Source organism: Cololabis saira, chromosome 23 (assembly GCF_033807715.1).
Source record: "Cololabis saira isolate AMF1-May2022 chromosome 23, fColSai1.1, whole genome shotgun sequence".
Classification (NCBI taxonomy): Eukaryota; Metazoa; Chordata; class Actinopteri; order Beloniformes; family Belonidae; genus Cololabis; species Cololabis saira.
In genome coordinates this window covers 30,184,138-30,204,452 of record NC_084609.1, presented here as the reverse complement: position 1 = coordinate 30,204,452, position 20,315 = coordinate 30,184,138, and the positions used below count along the sequence as shown (strand labels likewise).

The 20,315-nt window shown below is 41.8% G+C and overlaps 2 protein-coding genes across 2 annotated transcripts in view; one reads left to right on the top strand and one right to left on the bottom strand.

Annotated features, from left to right (window-relative positions):
- Nucleotides 1-1,372: 1,372 nt before the first annotated feature.
- On the top strand, nucleotides 1,373-7,888 carry ndufa5 (NADH:ubiquinone oxidoreductase subunit A5). The gene is made up of 5 exons (XM_061714790.1): nucleotides 1,373-1,471; nucleotides 4,157-4,201; nucleotides 5,926-6,042; nucleotides 6,120-6,185; nucleotides 7,738-7,888. The coding sequence occupies exons 1-5, from the start codon at nucleotides 1,451-1,453 to the stop codon at nucleotides 7,837-7,839; spliced, it is 351 nt and encodes a 116-aa protein (XP_061570774.1). The 5' UTR covers nucleotides 1,373-1,450; the 3' UTR covers nucleotides 7,840-7,888.
- The window catches only part of cog5 (component of oligomeric golgi complex 5), a 45,789-nt gene continuing 32,666 nt past the window's right edge, over nucleotides 7,193-20,315 (bottom strand). Inside the window, exons 12-22 of the mRNA XM_061714622.1 lie at nucleotides 18,821-19,025; nucleotides 18,567-18,728; nucleotides 17,058-17,157; nucleotides 16,855-16,965; nucleotides 15,449-15,511; nucleotides 12,956-13,059; nucleotides 10,714-10,945; nucleotides 10,557-10,633; nucleotides 9,837-9,963; nucleotides 9,627-9,706; nucleotides 7,193-8,093 (exon numbers count right to left, since the gene is read on the bottom strand). Of these exons, the coding sequence (XP_061570606.1) occupies nucleotides 7,967-8,093; nucleotides 9,627-9,706; nucleotides 9,837-9,963; nucleotides 10,557-10,633; nucleotides 10,714-10,945; nucleotides 12,956-13,059; nucleotides 15,449-15,511; nucleotides 16,855-16,965; nucleotides 17,058-17,157; nucleotides 18,567-18,728; nucleotides 18,821-19,025 (1,388 nt within the window). The 3' untranslated portion in view covers nucleotides 7,193-7,966. The remainder of the gene's footprint in view (nucleotides 8,094-9,626; nucleotides 9,707-9,836; nucleotides 9,964-10,556; nucleotides 10,634-10,713; nucleotides 10,946-12,955; nucleotides 13,060-15,448; nucleotides 15,512-16,854; nucleotides 16,966-17,057; nucleotides 17,158-18,566; nucleotides 18,729-18,820; nucleotides 19,026-20,315) is intronic.

Sequence of the window (20,315 nt, the reverse complement as noted above, 5' to 3'; positions counted from 1 at the left end):
AAGTTTACTTAGTCTCTCTGTCTCATGTTTTATCAAAGGTTTGTTTATGTGTGGTGTTTTGTGGGGGAGGGGGAAAAAAAGATTTGTAATGGAGACAGCATTTCCACTGAGACTGTGGAATATGTTTTAGTTTATTTTGCACATGAAACAGAACAGTAAAAACAAAGGTCAAATGAAGCTTTGTGCGGGAGAGGTGGAAGCCAAAAAGGCTTATGAAAATGCCTCCCCCTTATAAAACAAACGACAATAGCAAAAACAAAAACAACCAATATAGAAATGCATAATATAAAACGGAAAAAGACAATTTAACATGAAAAAGAAAAACAATACTGAATTATTGAAGGATGGGGGAAAAATGAAGATGTAGGATAATTGCATGAGGAAAAAAAATACAATTTAACAACTCCAGAAGTGTTTCTGATCTTAACTAAATTATTTTTTTCAAGTGTTTTTTGAACAAAGCCAGTGAAGATATTGATTTTAGTGATGTAGGTAAATTGTTCCATAGCGCCGGTCCTCTGTATTTTAAAGTGCGTGGATTGTGTGAAGTCCGGCATAAAGTAAGGTAAAAGTCCTTTTGAGTGTCGTGTCTGATATGAATGGATGTCTGAGGAAAACTTAAAAACATTCTGGAAGCTGAGAGGCTGGTCGTGAGATGGATATACATACTTATACATAAACACACAGGTTTGATAGATGTTCACATTGAAGACAGATAACAAATTAAATTGTCTAAAAAGAAAAATAGAAGATTCTGTTTTTTTTGGCAAAAGTAACCATTCTCAAAAAATTATTTTGGGCTAGCAGGATCTTATTGAGAAAAGTAGGACATGTAGCAGAATTACAATACACTAACATATTTGAGCCATTTTTTTTTTTATTGTCTGAAAAATGATTCAAATGTTATTTTGTCTGAAAAATGGTTCAAATATGTTATTTTAATTTGTTTTGTTGATGAAAAAATGTCTTTCTTTTTGTGAGGGGGGATATATATATATATATATATATATATATAAATAAATATATTGTTTTTCGGCACTACCTTGTTCTCTATAGCTGATATAACATGAATTACTCCTATGTGGGATCAATAAAGTTCTTATTTTTGCCATCTGAGAAAATTAAATATATTCTATTTGGTGCCTAACTGTTTCCCAAGTATATTAGTGCGTGTGTGAATGAATAAATGAGACGTAAAACGTACATTTCTTTGTAGAAAGGCGCTTTATGAAAATAAGTTCATTTACTTGTATTAGTTTACAGCGCAGTCTTGCCACATCCAATATGGCGGCGTCGTTGACGTATCGCAGCAGCTCCATGGGGCGGATACGGGCGATTCCGGTCTATGCACCTCTTCACCAGCAGGGGGCGCGGCCCTTGGCGGTGCAATAATACGACTCGCGAAGAAGTTAAATACCTAAACCCGCAGAAGAAGAAGAACTGCAGCGGAATGGCCGGAGTGTTAAAGAAGGTGCGTAGAGGTGACCCGGATTAGTTCAGGTTCTGGTTAGTGGGGATAGTTCTGGTTCTGGTCTGTCAGACACCCTAGTCTCCCTGAGCTGCAGGCTCGTACCGGTGACCCGGTCTAGTTCTGGTTCTGTTAGTGGTGACCTGTTAGGCAAGGCATGTTTATGTGTAGAGCACAATTCAACACTAGGTAATTCAAAGTGATTAATATCTACATTAAAAGCGGCGAGACACAATTAAACAGTAAATGACAAATACAATGATAGGAAAAAAGGTAAAATAATAAAAAGCACAGGTTGTTAAAAGTAAGGGCAGTAGAAGTATTTAATTTAAGAGTAGCTTCAGTAAACTGTGTTCTGCCAATTTCTGCTGCTTTGCCAAAAAATGCTACCTAATGGTTTTCTACCTTTTTGTAGAGCTACAATTTTACTGTGTTTTACTCCCTAGCAAGTGGTAATAATAATAATGTGTTCTTAATGACCTGCCTGGCTAAATAAAGGCCAATTACTGAATGAATATCAAATAAAGCGATATAATTGTTTTTTTTTTCTTTATCGTATAATGTTCACAAAGTGTAATGCAATTCATGTCATGGCTAGTGTATTTTGAAGGATAGAATACTCAACATCCCATATTATTCATTTTACATCGTGCAAAAAATCATGGACGTGCCAATCAAACTTTGAAAATCCACTGTGCGCATGCGCAGAACCGTAGCATTCTAGGCAGGGAGCAAAGATTGTCAGAACACCAGTAATGTTTTTAGCCCTGATTTAAAGGGTCTGCAGTTGGAGCAGACCTCAGGTCTACAGGAAGTTTGTTCCACCAGTGAGGAGCAGAATAACTGAACGCTGCCTCACCTTGCTTGGTTCTGGTTCTGGAACCACAACAAACCAGATCCAGATGAACCTCAGGGGTCTGGGAGCTTCATAGGAACTAACAGATCCAGATGAACCTCAGGGGTCTGGGAGCTTCATAGGAACTAACAGATCCAGATGAAGCTCAGGGGTCTGGGAGCTTCATAGGAACTAACAGATCAACCATGTATTTTGGTCCAAGACCATTCAGGTCTTTGTAGACCAGCAGGAAGATTTTAAACTATCCTTTGACTCACTGGAAGCCAGTGTAGTGATTTCATGACCGGTGTGATGTGGTCCAGTTTCCTGGTGTTTGTAAGGACTCTGTTGCCTGATTGATTTCTTGTTAAGGCCTGTAAAGATGCCATTGCAATAATCCAACCCACTGAAAATGAATGCATGAATAAGTTTTGTTACTGGTTCTGGTTCTGGTTAGTGGTGATAGTTTTGGTTCTGGTTCTGGTCTGTCAGACACCCGTAATCTTCCTGAGCTGCAGGCTCGTAACAATGAAACTTTGGGACATTTGGATTCTGGTTTAGTTTTTCTTCAGGATCCATTAATCAAGAACTCCGGTTTTAACGTGATGTTGACCTGGACCAGGACGAAGAGATACAGGACCAGGACCAGAATGAAGAGATACAGGACCAGGACCAGAATGAAGAGATACAGGACCAGGACCAGAATGAAGAGATACAGGACCAGGACCAGAATGAAGAGATACAGGACCAGGACCAGAATGAAGAGATACAGGACCAGGACCTGGGGCCTGTACTACGAAGCAAGTTCAACATACCCAGGATATCTTTTCCTTATCCAGATTCACTAACCCGGACAATTGCAATTGCACACGACGGTGGTTATCAACTCGGTATATCAACCCAGGTTTCTCCAATCTGGATATGAGCGCGTGCACATAAAAGGGGCCGTGTTTTCAGCGCATGACCAATCGCAAGCATGGAGAAGTCCGCTGTCAGAGCCGCTTATTTCAGTAGCGAAGAGCAAAGGATAATTTACACTGTGATTTAACTTAATATTTAGACTTGAAATTAAAAGTTCATGTCGTGTTCAAATTAAACGAGGTCTGACATTTCATCCTCTCTCAAATGACTCATACCTTGTTTCTACAGTATATTTACAGTTTGTACATAAAGGTTTATTTGCAAAAGTAGTTTTCTTAGAAAGACGGAGTGAGGGTATCGACAGCAAAGACAAACGTACTCGCATACCTCTCTGTCAGGAGAAAAGAAATGATAAAGTGTTGATACTTGTATGAAAGGAATTGCTTAGTTTCTTGACTAATTAAATTTTTGTTGAAAGTCAGCCCACTCTTTTTTTTTTTTTTCCTCTCACGATCCGCGCACCGAGCTCCACTGGATTCTCTTCGAAAGGGCATGCCATTTTCCAAGAGAGCTGATTGGTCAGTGGGCGGTGCTTTTATACCCGGCGATCTGTATCTCGAACATAACCTGCTCCGGAGCAGGTTAGCTGTTCAGCATAAGTTACCATGGCGATGTACCCCGGTAAGAAGTGAACCACCGTCGTAGTCCTGAAAACCCAGGGTTAAACCTGAAGTTACCTCGCTAACCCCAAATCCCGCTTCGTAGTACAGGCCCCAGATCTTGGTTGTTGTTTTTGCGTGTCCTCATTGGCTCGTGTGGTGGGGGGTAAGGGACCTGCAGCAGCTTATCTCTATCTAATTGAGTTTCTGTCTTCTGATTGGTCGGTTAGATGTTGGTGTGGGTGTGGCTGCGTGTGATCCACCTGTAATCCAGCTGTGATCCAGCTGTGATGGTGCAGACTTTAACCAGAATCTCTCCGTTCTCTCTTCCAGACCACTGGCCTGGTGGGCCTGGCCGTGTCCCACAACCCCCATGAGGTGAGCACTCGCACACACCTGCACACCAGTCCAGATGATTGGTCCACATCTGGTTTCTATCATTCCCGTCATCACCCCACATGGAGATGGTTTCACATGGTTTCAGGGTCCAGTCTGATTTATTTATTTATTTTTATTTCATTTAATTTTTTTGATTATCATTATTAAATTAGTATGTACACAATAGTATGTGCTATCTTTACTCATTCCGGAGAAATGTATTAGTTTGGATTGGTGGACACTAGCTAAGCAAAAACTTCCCACAATGCAATGCAGCGGTGTTTGGTTGCTAAGTACTGCGTAGATACTTAACAACCAACAAAAATGGAGGATAATGTTACCGGTACCAAGCAAAGCTGCAGCGGCAGCATCACGCTACTATTCAAACGAGAGTAATTAGGTGTGATTTCGCTTTGGTTTCCATAAGATATTAACCAGATGATTCATCATTTATCACATTACTGTGTGGCTAGATGTATTTGCAAAGTTTACGAATGAGCTAGCTACAGGCAGCCAATGATTTAAGATGAGGTAAGAATAAAACCACACAGCGCAGGAGAAATGTCATCTTGTTTGGGCCAGCATAAAGGGGAGAGAGCGGAGCGGTGCTGCTACTGCTGCTGTGACAGGAGTGGTTACCATGGTAACAACTCCCCCTCCCAACGGCAGGAAGTGCCATGTGGCTCTGAGTAGTACGTCCCAATTAATGCATACTACTGATATTTACTCAAAAGTGTGCCGAACTTAAGTATACTTTTTGAGTATATACTGTTTAGTATGGCATTTCAGACGCAGCCCTGGTCTCTCTTGCTGATTCCTGTCAGCACTCTATTCAGAGAATTAGTTTAGTTGGGTGGCGTGTGTTGGTGGACTTGATGTTCAGGGACTGACGTGGTGATGCGTTGTAAGGATGGAGTGGCCGCTGGTCTGAACCTGGAGCTGGGAGCAGACTTACCACCCGTCACTTGAAATACGGAATCGTTACTTAATTGGGAATTAAAAGTTGCGTTCCGTATTGAACCAATACGGACATGTATTATGCTCTTATTTATTGATGTCATACAGATGAAGGTCGGAACATTTGAATATATTGCAAAACGTCATTCGTATTAAATTCACCTAAAGGTAAAACAAACATATTATTTCCCACTACATTCAAAGTGAGATATTTCAAACCTTTATTTGTTATGATTTTGATGATTATGGCTCACAGTTCATGAAAACCTCAAATAAAAAATCTCAGAAAATTACTAATAAACAATTCAATCATCAAAATTGTAACAAATAAAGGTTTAACATATCTTGCTTTGCATGTAAGACTGTGAGACTATGTAATATATTAGTTTCACCTTTTAAGTTGAATTATTGAAATAAATTTACACCATATTCTAATGTTCTGACCTTCACCTGTAGCTATATTTACATTTACCATGGGAGCAAAGGCTATTTCAGCTGCTAGTATGGTTGTCTGTCTGCACAGTCATGCAAGTTTAATTCTATTAAAGCACTTTAAACTTAAAATCAAAGTATTTTGTTTTTTCATATAAAATAAATACATTTCTATGCAGTTTAGAAGTTTTGGGGATGTCCCTTTTTTGCTGAAATTGGGGCGTCCCTTATTTCTATTTGTGAAAAGTAGCAACCGTAGCTGGGAGCCCTCAGGGAGGGTCTGGACCCGGCTGGTCCAGCTAGGGAACTGAACCTGTGCTTGTTCCCTCCACCAGCGTCTCAGGGTCCTCTACTCCAAGATCCTGGCGTCGCTGCAGACCATGCCCCAGGACGCCGCCTACAGGAAGTACACGGAGCAGCTGATCACCGAGCGCTTCAACCACGTGAAGGCGGTGGGTGTCCTGCAGCTGGACGGACGGTCGGTCGGGGGGGGATGGAGCTTTAGTCTGATCAGAGTTTCTGTTTACAGGAGACAGATGTGGGGCACCTGGAGAAGAAGATCAACTGTGGGCAGATTGAAGAAGTCATCTTCCAGGTGGGTTCCTGGAACAGTCCGGACAGGGACAAACGACCGCTGGGGCTGGGGATCCATTCAAATGTCAAGAATCAATTCAATTCCAATTCTTAAGATTCAGAATCGATTATCAAAATTTGATTTGATCCGATTCGATTCCAACATTGATTTAGGTTAGTGTTATTAAAACAGTTTTTTGAGCTGTTGCATGAATTATATGACTGTAGTTCTGCAACATATTAATACTAGTATTATATTGAGATTCAACAGCAAGTATTGCAGCTAATGATGCTGTAAGGACCAATCAGCTCCCAGAATGCTGATAGAACTGCTTTCAGAAACATCGTGGGTCAGAATTACCAAACAGATCCAGGGAGGAAACAGAGACGGATGAAATCGCTTTTATTTCTAAAGGCAACTACAAACGCATGGAGTGCTGCTGGGTGTAAAAAAGAGTATACTTCAGGTGCTCTTCGGCATGGGGATCCTAAGGATTCAAAAACAATTTAGAAAAACCAAGGCACTCAAGAAGTTAGAAAATATAAAAGGCCTTTATTAAATCATGGCTTAGAAAAAGTTAAAATGCCTAGAAAAAGTTAAAATGCCAACATGTTTCGGCCATGTAGGCCTTCTTCAAGGCAGATAGCAAAGACAGCAGCGATTTTCCAAATCGGTTTTATTTCTATTCTAGTCTCTTTCGGTTTTTATTTTTGGGAATTTGGTTTTCAGCATTTTATGCAAATGTAACCCCAAGAGAGTATATAAAGTAATGAAATAGACAATGTATGCAATTATAACTGAAAACTTTAATGTTTTCATACCTTTTAAACATTTTTAAAGGCAAAAACATTGTCCAACAAAACATTCCTTTTTTGGGCATAAACCAAAAAAATACCAAAAGTTGTAATGTAATGATAAAAAAACAAAAAAATCGATCTAGTCATAAATCGATTTTTAGGAATTAATGAGAATCTATTTAGAATCGGAAAATTGATTTTTTTTCAACACAGGCCTACCGACCACTGGGGTCTGGCTCCATTGACAGGTTCAGTTGTTCAACTTTACAGCAGGAAGAAACCTATTTAGACTCTGGAACAGCAGCAGTTTTAGTCTCCATCGTTAGATTTACACCCATGAGGACTGGACAGGTTTTTCCTGAATCCTAAAATGATATAATGTGATTTATGTATAATTGGGGGCGTGGTCTTCTGACGACCGAGTCGGTCACTCTTAATTCTTCAAACCAGATTTCAGAGGAATCTGGAAGTGGGCGGAGAGTTTCCAGAAACCTTCTTTTGGCAAAGTAAATGTCGCTGGTCTGTGGCAGTTGGTGTAAGATGAGCGTCACTCAAGATAAAACCCCCACTCACTCCCAGCAGCCCCCGTGTGGAAATGAGTGGTTCATTCTACCTGACCAGGTTAACAGGAATGAGCTGCTCCAGTTGTCTCAGGAGCCCTGAACTGGTTTGGTACCAGACTGGAAATGTTTTAGGATGTTGTACTTGTATGGTAAAGATGATTGTGCAGCTCCTGCAGCAGCTGCCCCGGGTTAACCTGCTGGTTGTGTCGCCAGGCGGAGTGTGAGCTGGCCCTGTCCAGGAAGATGACGGAGTGGAAGCCGTGGGAGCCGCTGGTGGAGGAGCCTCCACCCAACCAGTGGAAGTGGCCCATCTGAGCCCAGTTCTCTTTCTGACGTAATAAAACTCTGTTTCTGAACAATGAAAGCGTGTTTATTTCTTAAGACAGTTTGGGTCACATGTTCAGAAACCCCCCACTCCCCCAGCAGTCCCATGAGCAGCTCCTCAGGCGCTGGGCTCCGTTCCCCCGCTGGTGGCTCTCTGCAGCAGCTGCAGCATGATGGGATAGATGGCAGCAAACTCCTTCCCCTGCCGGGCCCGGACCGACTGCACGTAGGCCTCCAGAGCGCCCCTAGAGGACACGGGGGGTAGGACGGAGTAAACGCTCAACAGAAACAGCAAACACATGCACCTACGTCAATTTAACATCCAACATATTTGACTTACGAGTATTAAGCCTAGGGATCGATTCAAATGTCAATCGATTCAATTCTTAAGATTCAGAATCAATTATCAAGATTTGATTCAATTCAATTCCGATATTGATTTGGGTTAGTGTTATTAAAACTTGTGTTATCAAACAGATCCAGGGAGGAAACGGATGTATGAAATCCATTTTATTTTTTCCTACATTCCGTATTCATTTTTTCCATTTTCGGTCTATTTTGGTTTTTAATTTTTGAGAATTTGGTTTTTAGCATTTTAAGCAAATGTAACCCCAAGACAGTATATAAAGTAATGAAATATAGACAATTCATGCAATTATAACTGAAAACTTTAATGTTTTCATACCTTTAAACATATTTCAAGTTATTCTTGCGTCCAACAAAACATTCCTTTTTAGGGCATAAACAAAAAAATACCAAAAGTTCTAATGTAATGATGAAAAAAAAAAATCAAATCGATCTTTAGACATACAAATCGATTTTTAGGAATTAATATGAGAATCGATTTAGAATAGGAAAATTGATTTTTTCAACACAGGCCTAAGTATCAGTCCTGACAGGATGTGATGGGTATCCGTTAGGACCGTTATGTAATGACATCACTCAGTGCGGTTTACATGCACATCGAAAATCAAGCTATTGGCAACAATCAAGCTCAGGATTAAACTGGAGTTGCAGAGAAATCCAAGTTTACATGCGTGAGAAGACAATCGATTATTGATTGAGGTGCGTTCGACTCCACAACGCTCAGTGACGCCACACGCACTTTCACGTTCTGATGGAACATCTATAAGAAAGTCCTGCTGCCTCTTGGTGCTTTTCCACTAGTACCTACTCAGCTCAGTTCACCTCCACTCAGTTTTGCGCTTTTCCACTAGGGCCGTACTGAGTAGATACTTTTCTGTAACTATTCTTCCGAGGTTCTAAGCGGCTGAGTCAGCTGTATCTGACATCATCACACTACAGGCCACTGATTGGTCGGGGGGTTGGAGTCGGACGTCTGAGTCAGGAGGAGGAAATCAGAGAAAGAGCGACTCGCGGCTTCTTGTTCATTCTACTCGACCAGCAACGGCAGCACAAAAGTCTGTTTCATGATCCAACTCTGAGGTGCAGATGTTCATAAACCTGGTGCTGAGGAGAGAATTAAAAAGGGATCTAGACGGAGATAAGGAACGACCAGATCTACCAGGAGATCTGTCTCTTCATAGCTGCTCACGGCTCCCAGCGGAGAAATTAAAAAGCGTCGCCGTTTGAAGCTTCTCTCACTCTCATTTTTTAACTTGATATCAAACACAAGCCACAGACCCAGCAGCACATCTATCATCTCCTCCAGGTTCTACATCTTTAGTGTTGTTGTCTTCTTCATTTAGATACACAATCAAATACGTCACTAGGTTCTAGTGTAAAAGCTCCATGTGAGGACTTGTTTTCCAGCTCACCTGATCAGGGACAGCCGGTCTCTCTCAGACGGATGGTCGTCCAGCCACTGGGAGTAGCGGGCGACGGACCACTCTGCTCTCTGTGGGGGGGGATACGTTACAGTAGCAGGGACAGCAGGAGTGTGTGTCTGCAGGAGTGTGTGTGTCTGCAGGAGTGTGTGTGTGTGTGTGTGTGTGTGTGTGTTTGTGAGTGTGAGTGTGTGAGCAGACCTGGTGGGGAGACTTGAGTTCCGGAGGAGCTCTGGTGAACAGGAAGTGCAGCAGGGTGCTGTAGGGGATCAGCTCCCCCACCACCGGGCTGGCTGCCGTCAGCTCACTGGTCTGGAACAGGAAGGGCCTGGAACACAACACACTGGTCCTAGACTGGTCTCACTGGTCCTATACCGGGGGTCGGCAACCCACGGCTCCAGAGCCGCATGCAGCTCTTTAGCGCCGCCCTAGTGGCTCCTGGAGCTTTTTCAAAAGTGTTTGACCTGTTTTTTCCTTTTTCTTCTTTTTTTCCTTTTTTTCCTCTTTTTTTCTTCCTTTTTCCTTTCCTTTTTGATCTCAACATTTCAACTTTTTTTCTCGACATTTTGACTTTTTTCTGACATTTCAACTTTTTTCTCGAAGTGCATAATGAAAAAAAAAATCTTCCCCCAGTTATAACTAATATAGATACATGCAGCATGTGTTGCCTTCATTCTAAGGCTGATACAAGACTTTTCATTTTTTGCGGCTCCAGACATATTTGTTTTTTGTGTTTTTGGTCCATTATGGCTCTTTCAACATTTTGGGTTGCCGACCCCTGAGCTAGACTGATACACACTGGTCCTAGACTGGTCATACTGGTCCTAGACTGGTTTTATGATTTATTTCCACAAATTCCCTTAAATGTTCATGGAAAGTTTCAAGAACCACTTGGTTGTGGTTGATCGGGTAAGAGCTGACCTGAAGGAGCGCAGCATCCGGTAGGGTCTCCCCAGGTCTGACACCCTCCTGCAGAGAGGAGCCACGGCCAGCTCCATCTGAGACAGAGACACAGGTGAAGACGAGACTCTGCAGACCTGCAGAGCTGCTCACCTGTCCTGGAGGAGGGGGGTCTCACCTGGGCGAAGTCTGCGGCCAGCCTCATCTTGCCGCCCTCCCCCAGCGGCCGCAGCAGGCTGGCGTGGCGCAGGAACAGCTGGATGGCTCTCTGGGCGATGGCCTCCGTCTTGCTGTAGATGAAGTCCACGCACTGGAACTGCGAGAAGTAGTCGGCCTTGACCCTGGAGATGAAGCCCTGCAGCTCCTTCATGTAGAGGGAACACGGCACGTCGGGTTTGTCCGACACCGGTCTGAAACACAAACTCTGGTTACGGTGTGTCCCCACTCGCTACTTCTGCATTTGCAATTGGTGTTTTGGGAGCAGGAGTGTGTAATCTGTCTGTTCCTGCTGTTCCCAGCTGGTCTTCAGCAGGAAGTTCCCCCTTATGATCCAGGTCCTGGTCCAGGTTTCTACCCTCCTAAAGGGGAGTTTTTACCTGCCACTTTTTTTTTTTTTTTTAGACTTTTTAGACTCAACACATTAGTTTATTTCAAGAGTCGTCTCAGCGTTTTAAGTTATTAGGGTTTTCAGATTTGTACAGATATTAATAATATTTTGAAAAAGCTGCACTTATGGTTTAGTTATGGCGCTTTTACACTAGTACCTACTCAGCGCGACTCGACTTTGCGCTTTCCCACCAGGGGTCTAACGTACCGAGTAGATACTTTTCTGTATCTATTCTGCCGAGGTTCTAAGCGGCTGAGTCGGCTGTATCTGACATCATCACACTACAGGCCACCGATTGGTCGGGGGGTTGGAGTCAGACGTCTGAGTCAGGAGGAGGAAATCAGAGAAAGAGACTCTGACGGATTCTTGTTAATTTTATTCAACCAGCAATGGCAGCAGAAGTCTGTTTCATGATCCAACTCTGAGGGTCAGATGTTCATAAACCTGGTGCTGAGGAGAGAATTAAAAAGGGATCTAGACGGGAGATAAGGAACGACCAGATCTACCAGGAGCTCTGTCTCTTCATAGCTGCTCACGACTCCAGCTGACTTTTCAGCAGCGTAGAGCTAAAAAAAATTTAAATCCTCGCCACTTGAAGCTTCTCTCTCTCATTTTTTAACTTGATATCAAACACAAGCCACAGACCCAGCAGCACATCTATCATCTCCTCCAGGTTCTACATCTTTAGTGTTGTTGTCTTCTTCCTTTAGATCACACAATCAAATACGTCACAGCAGCTTCTCCAACCTCCTACTTCTGATCCAGGTGCTGATTGTTATGGAAAAGAAAGTTGAGTTGAGCCGAGTTGAGATCAGTAGAAACGAGTAGGTACTAGTGGAAAAGCGCCATAAGTGAACCACACATTTACCCTACAGATGTCTCCATAAACGCAAAGAAACAAACTACTTAATTTCTGATTATTACGAGATAAATGTGTAATAACTTTGAACTGGAAGCATATCCAGAGACCCAACTCTAATTTCAATTTTATGCTTATAGCGTCTATTACAACAGATGTTGTGTCTAGGATCTTTCCAGAGACCCAGAACATAAACCCCCGAGCAATTATTACATAAACAATGGCAGGTAAAAACTCTCCTAGTGGGAGAAAAACCTTAAACCAAACAGTGGCAAGAAAAACTCCCCTTTAGGAGGGAAGAAACCTGGACCAGGACCTGGATCATAAGGGGGATCCTCCTGCCGAAGGCCAGACTGGGCAGAGCAGGAAAAGAGAGATCAGAAAGAGAATGAAGAACAGAGAAAGGAGAGACAATGGATGATAGAAATGTCCCGCTCTTTGGCACTGGAAAAATTAACCTACATATCAAGGTAAAGTTGTGAAGTTTCATCAAATGTCGTCCTCATTGATAAACGTTATCAACGACTGAGATATCAACCGACTGTAGTCATCAATGATATGACAATAGCCATTACTAATGCATGCACTTCACAGTTAATCTGCTGTCAACACTAGAAGAAACAAAGGTTTGGAATGAAGGGGAATTTTACTACATTTAGATGTATTTATTTAATTTATTTTGAATTATTTAATCATCTGTTCATTTGATCTTAAAGCTACTTTTTGCAAATTTGTTCATTCGCAACGGGTATACACTCCTAAATGTATGCATAAATGTGTTTGTGTATATGAGTAGGCTTGTGCATAGCAGTTATTTATTTTATATTCCTTGCCGTTATTCATTTATTCTGATGTTTAATAAATGGGGGAAAAAAAATCAATGTTGGTGTTGAAAAAACGGGGAAAACGGTGTTCGACGGTGCGGCAGTGCGTCTATGAGTAGAAGGTTCTGACCCAGAGAAGTCTTCCTGGTGCAGAGTGAAGATGATGGCCTCGATGGAGTCACTCACAGACTGCAGCAGAGGCTGCACCGCCGAGCCCATGAGGACCTGCACACCCTGGAACCACAACACACATGAGTCAGAACCACAATAAAAAAAACCTTCCAAACCTGCAGGCCCTGGAACCAGAACCAGAACAAAAACAAATTCAATTGAATTTATATAGCGTCTGCAAACATGCACAGAAGAGAAAAGAGGGAGGGGGCAGACCAGCACAACACAAGAAGCAAAAAATCCAGTCCTTGATGTCCCTAAGAAATGCCTGAAGTTTAACTAACGGTTCTGTTTCATCCGGCTTCATAGACAAATAGAGCTGCGTATCATCAGCATAACAATGAAAGTGTATGCCGTGATTCTGGATTATACTTCCCAACGGCTGCATGTATAAACTGAACAAGATTGGCCCTAGCACTGAACCCTGCGGAACACCATAACAGACCCTTGACTGTTCTGAAGAAACCTCATGTACATGAACAAACTGGAACCTGTCAGATAGATATGATTTAAACCAACATAGAGCTGTCCCTTTAATCCCAACAACATGCTCTAACCTGTGCAGTAAAATGCTGATCTACAGCACTACACAAACACATAAGAACAAAAATGAATCAGAACCTCAACATAAACCCACCAGAGTGGTTCCTTAGCTGCATTTTTTTTTTGTTTAAATCAACTGACATTGTGCCTCATATTACTTACTAAATATTTATATCAGTGGTCGGCAACCCAAAATTTTGAAAGAGCCATATTGGACCAAAAACATAAAAAACAAATATGTCTGGAGCCGCAAAAAATTAAAAGTCTTGTATAAGCCTTAGAATGAAGGCAAATGGCGAAAGGCGAAATGTTGAAAATAAAGTCTAAATGTTGAGGAAAAAGTCTAAATTTTGAGGAAATAGTCAAAATTTCGAGAAAAAAGTTGAAATGTCGAGAAATACTTTATACTTTATATGTTTCACGCACTTTATATGTTTCACCGAGGGAAGTGGGAAACGTCCTCTCGATTCCTTGTATGTCTGACATGTGAAGAAACGACAATAAAGCCACTTTGATTTTGACTTTGACTAAAAAGTCAAAATTTCGAGGAAATAGTCGAAATTTCGAGAAAAGTCGAAATGTCGAGAAAAAAGTCCAAATGTCGAGAAAAAAGTAAAAAAAATGTTGAGAAAAAAGTTTTAAAAATGTTGAGAAAAAAGTCAAAATGTCGAGAAAAAATCGAAATGTCGAGATTAAAAAAGGAAAAAGGAAGAAGAAAAGAAAAAAGAAAAGAAATAGACATAAAAGAGAAAAAAAGGAAAAAAAGAGAAAAAAGAGGAAAAAAAGGAAAAAAAGAGAAAAAAAAAGGTCAAACATTGTTGAAAAAGCTCCAGGAGCCACTAGGGCGGCGCTAAAGAGCCGCATCCGGCTCTAGAGCCGCGGGTTGCCGACCCCTGATTTATATGATATTATATGTTTATTAGAATATATTTATAAATGAATTGCGCTGTATGTAGCCTACTTAGACTCAAGGTAACTTGCATTTAACTAGACTGGACTGGTTGGGTTTCTCTGTAGATATGCCTTGGATGACTAACCTGCTTTTTAATATTTGTGGACTAATGAAATGATTGAAACTGAGCTCTAAACCCAGAAGTGACAATAGTCTCAGTTTCTGAGCCTTTCCAAGGGTCTCAGCTGACCCCAGTTGCCATGGCAACAACTTGTTTCTTCAGCAGAGCAACTGATGCAGATAAAGTTGTAAGATAACAGCATGTTCTCAGCTGTGTAGATGTTCATGTAGGCTGATGATTCACTTGTCTACAGGTCCAAACCATTGACACCTCTTCATACAGTAGACATGGTGGAAAATTTAGCCTTGGCCCAAAACTGCTGAGAGCAGCAAAATATAGACTTTTGTCTACTCGAATCGTGAGAATGACTCATCCTTTGTGCCTTAAAAACATTATACTTCCTTTGTTTTAATGTCATCCTGCCTGAGTCTACACAGACTGCCCTGCTGCCCCACCACACCGACTTCTACACTGGTTCACTGACATTGTTGACTGTTTACTGTCATGCACTTTAGCATTCAATAACTGCACATGTGTAATGCTGTTTACCCTGACAGTACACTGCACATTTATGTGTATAGCTTAATTTACTTAGTCATTGTCTATATTTTATTTTAATTTTTTGCATGCTCCACTTGTAATTTCCTTTTGTTGGATTACTTGAATGAATTTCCTTGTGCAGGCAAACTTGTTTCCTTACGGAACATCAAAAGTAACGGCTCTGATATCGGTTGGACATCAGCGCCAACACCATGCAGGAAAACCACAAAGGTCTGGGGCTGGTTCACTGGTTTCTACTGAAGATGAGCGTGTTTTATGCTAACATAAAGAACATATAAACTGGAACATGAACATGGTTTGTCAGATCAGAGAATGTGTATTGGAGTTGGTGATACCTCCAGAGAGGAAGACAGGGCCTCCACGGCAGCCAGCGGACATGAGCTGAAGCCGGAAATTATCTGAAAAACATTAAAATACAGGACACTTAACAGAAATCACGTCTAAAACAAACTTGGGACAATACAGAAACTCCTATGCAGACAGTATGAACCTGGTCAATTGTTGACTATTATACGAAATGGGGCGAAATGGGAGTAAGGGTGATGTGATGTCAGCGTGGGAGTGACATAGTACTAATGTTATCCAAGACAGCCATACGAGCAGGGCGTGCACGATCAAGCGGAGTTCTGGGAGGTAATCAGTATTGGATTTTTCCCTCCATGGAACAAGAGGATTCCCTATTGTTCCAGGAAAATATCTCCTCCAAAAATATCTCCAAAAAATATCTCCACCAGTGTACAAGGATTAGTGAGCTGGCGTAGTTCATATCTTCAACTGTGAAAGACCAGGGACAGGAGGAGTGGTGTGGTAGACTGTGTATACATCGTGGTGACGAGTCTGATTCTTGGTTAAGAGGAAACGCGCACTATAACCTATAAAAGATTAACTTTCTCCTATTTGTTGTAAATACAGTAATCCCTGACTTTAACGCGGTTCACCTTTCACGTCTCTGCTTCACGGATTTGCATTGTACATCGTGTTCTGCATTCTGATTGGCTAAACAGTCTCCCCACTTCATCACTTCCTGTGTCAATAACGTTGGTCTCTTAGCAACAATGCTGAGAACGGCCAATGAGCTTCAGCAGCAGCTCAGGAACCTTTGATGAATCAGTCATTACAGTCTCAGATATAATGATGGTGTCATGTCGGTTTATAAGAATCTTTTTACCCAGAAGAAAAAAAAGAGCGACAACAACGACCTATAACTATTTTCTTCTCTGGAAAAAACACACCTGCACCGCGGCTTTAGGAGAAAAAGACTACAGAGTCAGGATGCAGCAGCTTCAGAAGAGCAGCGAGTCACAATTTGTCCTACTGTATTTATTGTATTTCTTTTCATAATCATTTTAAATTTTCTCCCACTCAAATCCAATTAATCTGGTTGTGGTGGGGCGGTGCTGATCTCCGCAATTTGAAGCCTTGTATTGTAAAAAAAAAATAAAAAAAAGGTTGCTACTTCGCGGGTTACACTTATCACGGGTTCTTTTTGGAACTAAACCCCGCGAAGAACGAGGGATTACTGTAATATGTAGAGCTGGGGGTGAATTGATTGGTGTAAGGGTTTTGTTTATGAAGGAGTTAGATAGGTTGAATGTTGTAAATGTTGTTATAGTATTTAAGAGATTCATGTTCATTCATGTCAATAGACACTTTATGTTTTTTGTTCACTATATTTGACAGACCTCTAAATTAAAAGGTAGCACCGTCATTAAACTAGGCTGAGTGTAAGAGTCTTGGTTACCTTGGCGACAGCCTGCTGGAGGCGGTACAGGGAGTTGACCACAGCGATGTTCCTCCTCTGACCTTCCGTCAGTGGACCGATCACCTGACTGCCGTCACCCTGGGTGCACAGCTGGAGACAGGGACGGGGGGGTCAGTCAGCAGACACAACACAGGTATGATCATCAGAACCCCTGACAGCTCCGGGCTGCCGGCTGAACTCACCAGCTGCTCAGACTTCACACAGAACAGCTGCACCGTCTTGGCGGCGTTCTTGGCCACAGCGATGGAGAGGTTTGGATCCACAGAAGCTACGTTCAGCTCACTGCAACACAGAACCAGCAGGACCCAATCACAACCAGAACACTGCGAGTTAACACAGCAGCAGCACTTCCATTTTCATTGTTGTACTAGTACAGAACATATGCATGACTTCAATTTGCACATTCATCCCTAAAATGTAAAAGTGCATTGTTCAGCTGACACACTGACACAGTGAGTCCACCATTCCCACCCATAGGTTTACAGGATATAAAGCACACTTGAGGAGGAATGGAACAGAAGTGGAAAGGGAAAAAATAAAAGAAGAAAAAAAAATAAAGAGGTGAGTGCGATCAATCACGTGTGAGTTCCATCCTATTCATTGTCAACGGGCTCCTGTAAGGAGCCATAGAAGTCGAGAAAGGGACTCCATATTTTGAAAAAAGATTGAGCGGATCCCTTGAGTGTGTATTAGATTTTTTCTAGCTTTAAGAAGTACATAACATCATTTACCCAGTGAGAATTCGTTGTTGTTTTTAACAGTAAGAGAAACACCCTGACCCCTGCTTCAAATGTCAAGAATAAATTCGATTCCAATTCTTAAGATTCAGAATTGATAATCACGATTTGATTTGATCCGATATTGATTTGGGTTAGTGTTATTAAAACAGTTTTTTGAGCTGTTGCATGAATTATATGACTGTAGTTATGCAACATATTAATACTAGTATTATATTGAGGTTCAACAGCAAGTATTGCAGCTAATGATGCTGTAAGGACCAATCAGCTCCCAGAATGCTGATAGAACTGCTTTCAGAAACATCAGGGGGCAGAATTACCAAACAGATCCAGGGCAGCAAACAGGACTTATGAAATCGCTTTTAGTTTTTCCCACATTCTGTTTTTATTTGTTACATTTTTGGTCTTTTTTCGGTTTTTAATTTTTGAGAATTTGGTTTTAGCATTTTAAGCAAATGTAACCCCAAGACAGTATATAAAGTAATGAAATATAAACAATGTATGCAATTATAATGGAAAACGTTAATGTTTTCATACCTATAAACATATTTAAAGGCAAAAACATGGCACCAGTTATTCTCGTGTCCAACAAAACATTCCTTTTTTGGGCATAAACAAAAAAATATCAAAAGTTGTAATTTAATGATGTAATGACAATGATGGATTTGCATCTAACTTTTGGTCAGGTGACCTATGAACTGTCAATTATCCATCAAGCTCCACAATAATCATGTTAACATTAAATCAGATAGATTTGTCTGGGACATTTCTCTTGCGGGATGGGAGAAGACACTAAATCAATGCATCTCTATTTTTGTGCAGCATGAATTCTCAGAGTTTTGCGGGTGTGGGCGGGAGTGGAACACACAGGTTGCGGGTGGTAATGGTCAGAAATTCAGCGGGAGCAGGATGAAGAAAACAGTCCCGCGCAGGGCTCTAGTGCACAGTTCTGACCTGCTGATGGTTCTGATGATGCTGTCCAGCTCGTCGGTGGAGGGGGGGCTGCGCTCCCCCATAGGGAAGACCAGGTTGATGGGGTCGAAGAGGCGGGACAGAGACTTGGAGAGGTAGGCGGCTTCATACGGCTGCAGAGAGTCCTTCAGAGCTTTCTCTGGACTGGACGGACACACAGACAGACAGGGGGTCAGAATGACTGCTGGCATCACGGTACCTGTTGTTCTGCATGTGGAAGATGTGACGGGCCTCACCTGTAGTCGTGTCCTCCGCGGGTGAACAGGTCCTGACAGTCCGTCTCTGCAGCGCTCAGGTCCAGCGAGGCCTCCAAGCTGCCGCTGCTCAGCACCGCCCCCTGCAGGCTGGCGCTGTACTGCTGCAGGCGCCGCCACAGCTCGTTGTACAGCCGCAGCAGCTTGGGGAACTCTCCTTCAAAGGCCTGCTTCAGGAAAGACGAGGCTGCAGAGGACAAACCAGGACAACTCCATCAGAACCGTTAACATTTTCATCTTCTTTATCTGGTGTCATGTGGATTAGTCGTCCCATCCAGCCTCCAAACTCGCCCAGGTTTTTCATAGTCGGACCAAAGGTGCCGTTGTTGTGTAATCACTGGTTCCTAGAAAAAGGTAATGATGTAACCTTGGTGATTCTAGAACTGATCTCAGGTGATTTGTTCTTCAGGAAGATGATCATTAGCTGTTTTCTTTATTTCCTCACAACCATCACTGATGTACGGAAGAGTATTAGGATCATGCAGGAGAATTAATGTTGAAATACAATTTCAAGAATAAAGTAGAAATTTCGAAAATAAAGTTGAAATACAATTTGGTGAATAAAGTGGAAACGTCTCCTCTTCCATCAAATCCATTTAGAGTGACTGACAGCTCTGCAGCAGCAGCCGTAACTAACTAACTAACTAACTAACATCCTTGGAGTGTCTATAGGCCTACGAGGCATTTTGTAAAGACAGTCACATGCGCTGTTTGTTTGTTATAGTCTTAGAAGGTTGACTTTATTCACAAAATTTGGACTTTTTTCTCAACATTTCAACTTTATTCTCGAAATTGTACTTCAACATTAATCTCGACATTTTGACTTTTTGCATAGTGAAAAAAAAATCTTCCTCCTCTAAAATATTATTTTTCTCCTGCCTGGCCCTAATACTTTTCCGTACTGATGTGTGTCTTCACATCTTCTCGAGACACAAACACACAAAACTGATCAGTTTACTACTACTACTGTCAATTAGGAGACGCTTTTATCCAAAGTGACTTACATCAGTTTACTCTGGATTTAGGTTGGAACCACTTAAATTATAATAAATGTGGAGGATTAGGTTCCACGTGGTTTAGTTTCGTTGTTCATGCGTAAATCAAGAGTTCCAACGAAAAAGGTTTTTCTTTTCTTAATATTAGATTTTTTTCAAATCCCTCTTTACTTGAGTAGATGTAGAAGAACATGTTTTCGTATATAAAAGCAAGTTTACAGTTTGTGCAGTATGCACAAATCCATGCACAGCTAGGTGTATCCTGATGTGTTCGTGGAAAATGGCGTACCAAGTTTTTTTGTGTGCCACACTTTTTTGTACACGAGGCCCCTTGTTCCTTTCTTTCTTCTGGACCCGGTCCTTTCCCTCACCTGGAGCTGGTCCCTTCTATCTTCTGGACCTGAGGCCTCCCTTCACCTGTTCAACTTAACACAGTGGTTCTAGTCCAGCCGGGGTTCCTCTGAACAGAACCAGCAGAACCA

What these genes read in the sequence shown, in the direction of transcription:
- ndufa5 (XM_061714790.1), top strand. Translation starts at nt 1,451, where the DNA reads ATGGCCGGAGTGTTAAAGAAG. An exon ending in TGGCCGGAGTGTTAAAGAAG is followed by an intron (nt 1,472 to 4,156) that starts GTGCGTAGAGGT and finishes TCTCTCTTCCAG; the next exon opens with ACCACTGGCCTGGTGGGCCT. An exon ending in GCTTCAACCACGTGAAGGCG is followed by an intron (nt 6,043 to 6,119) that starts GTGGGTGTCCTG and finishes TTCTGTTTACAG; the next exon opens with GAGACAGATGTGGGGCACCT.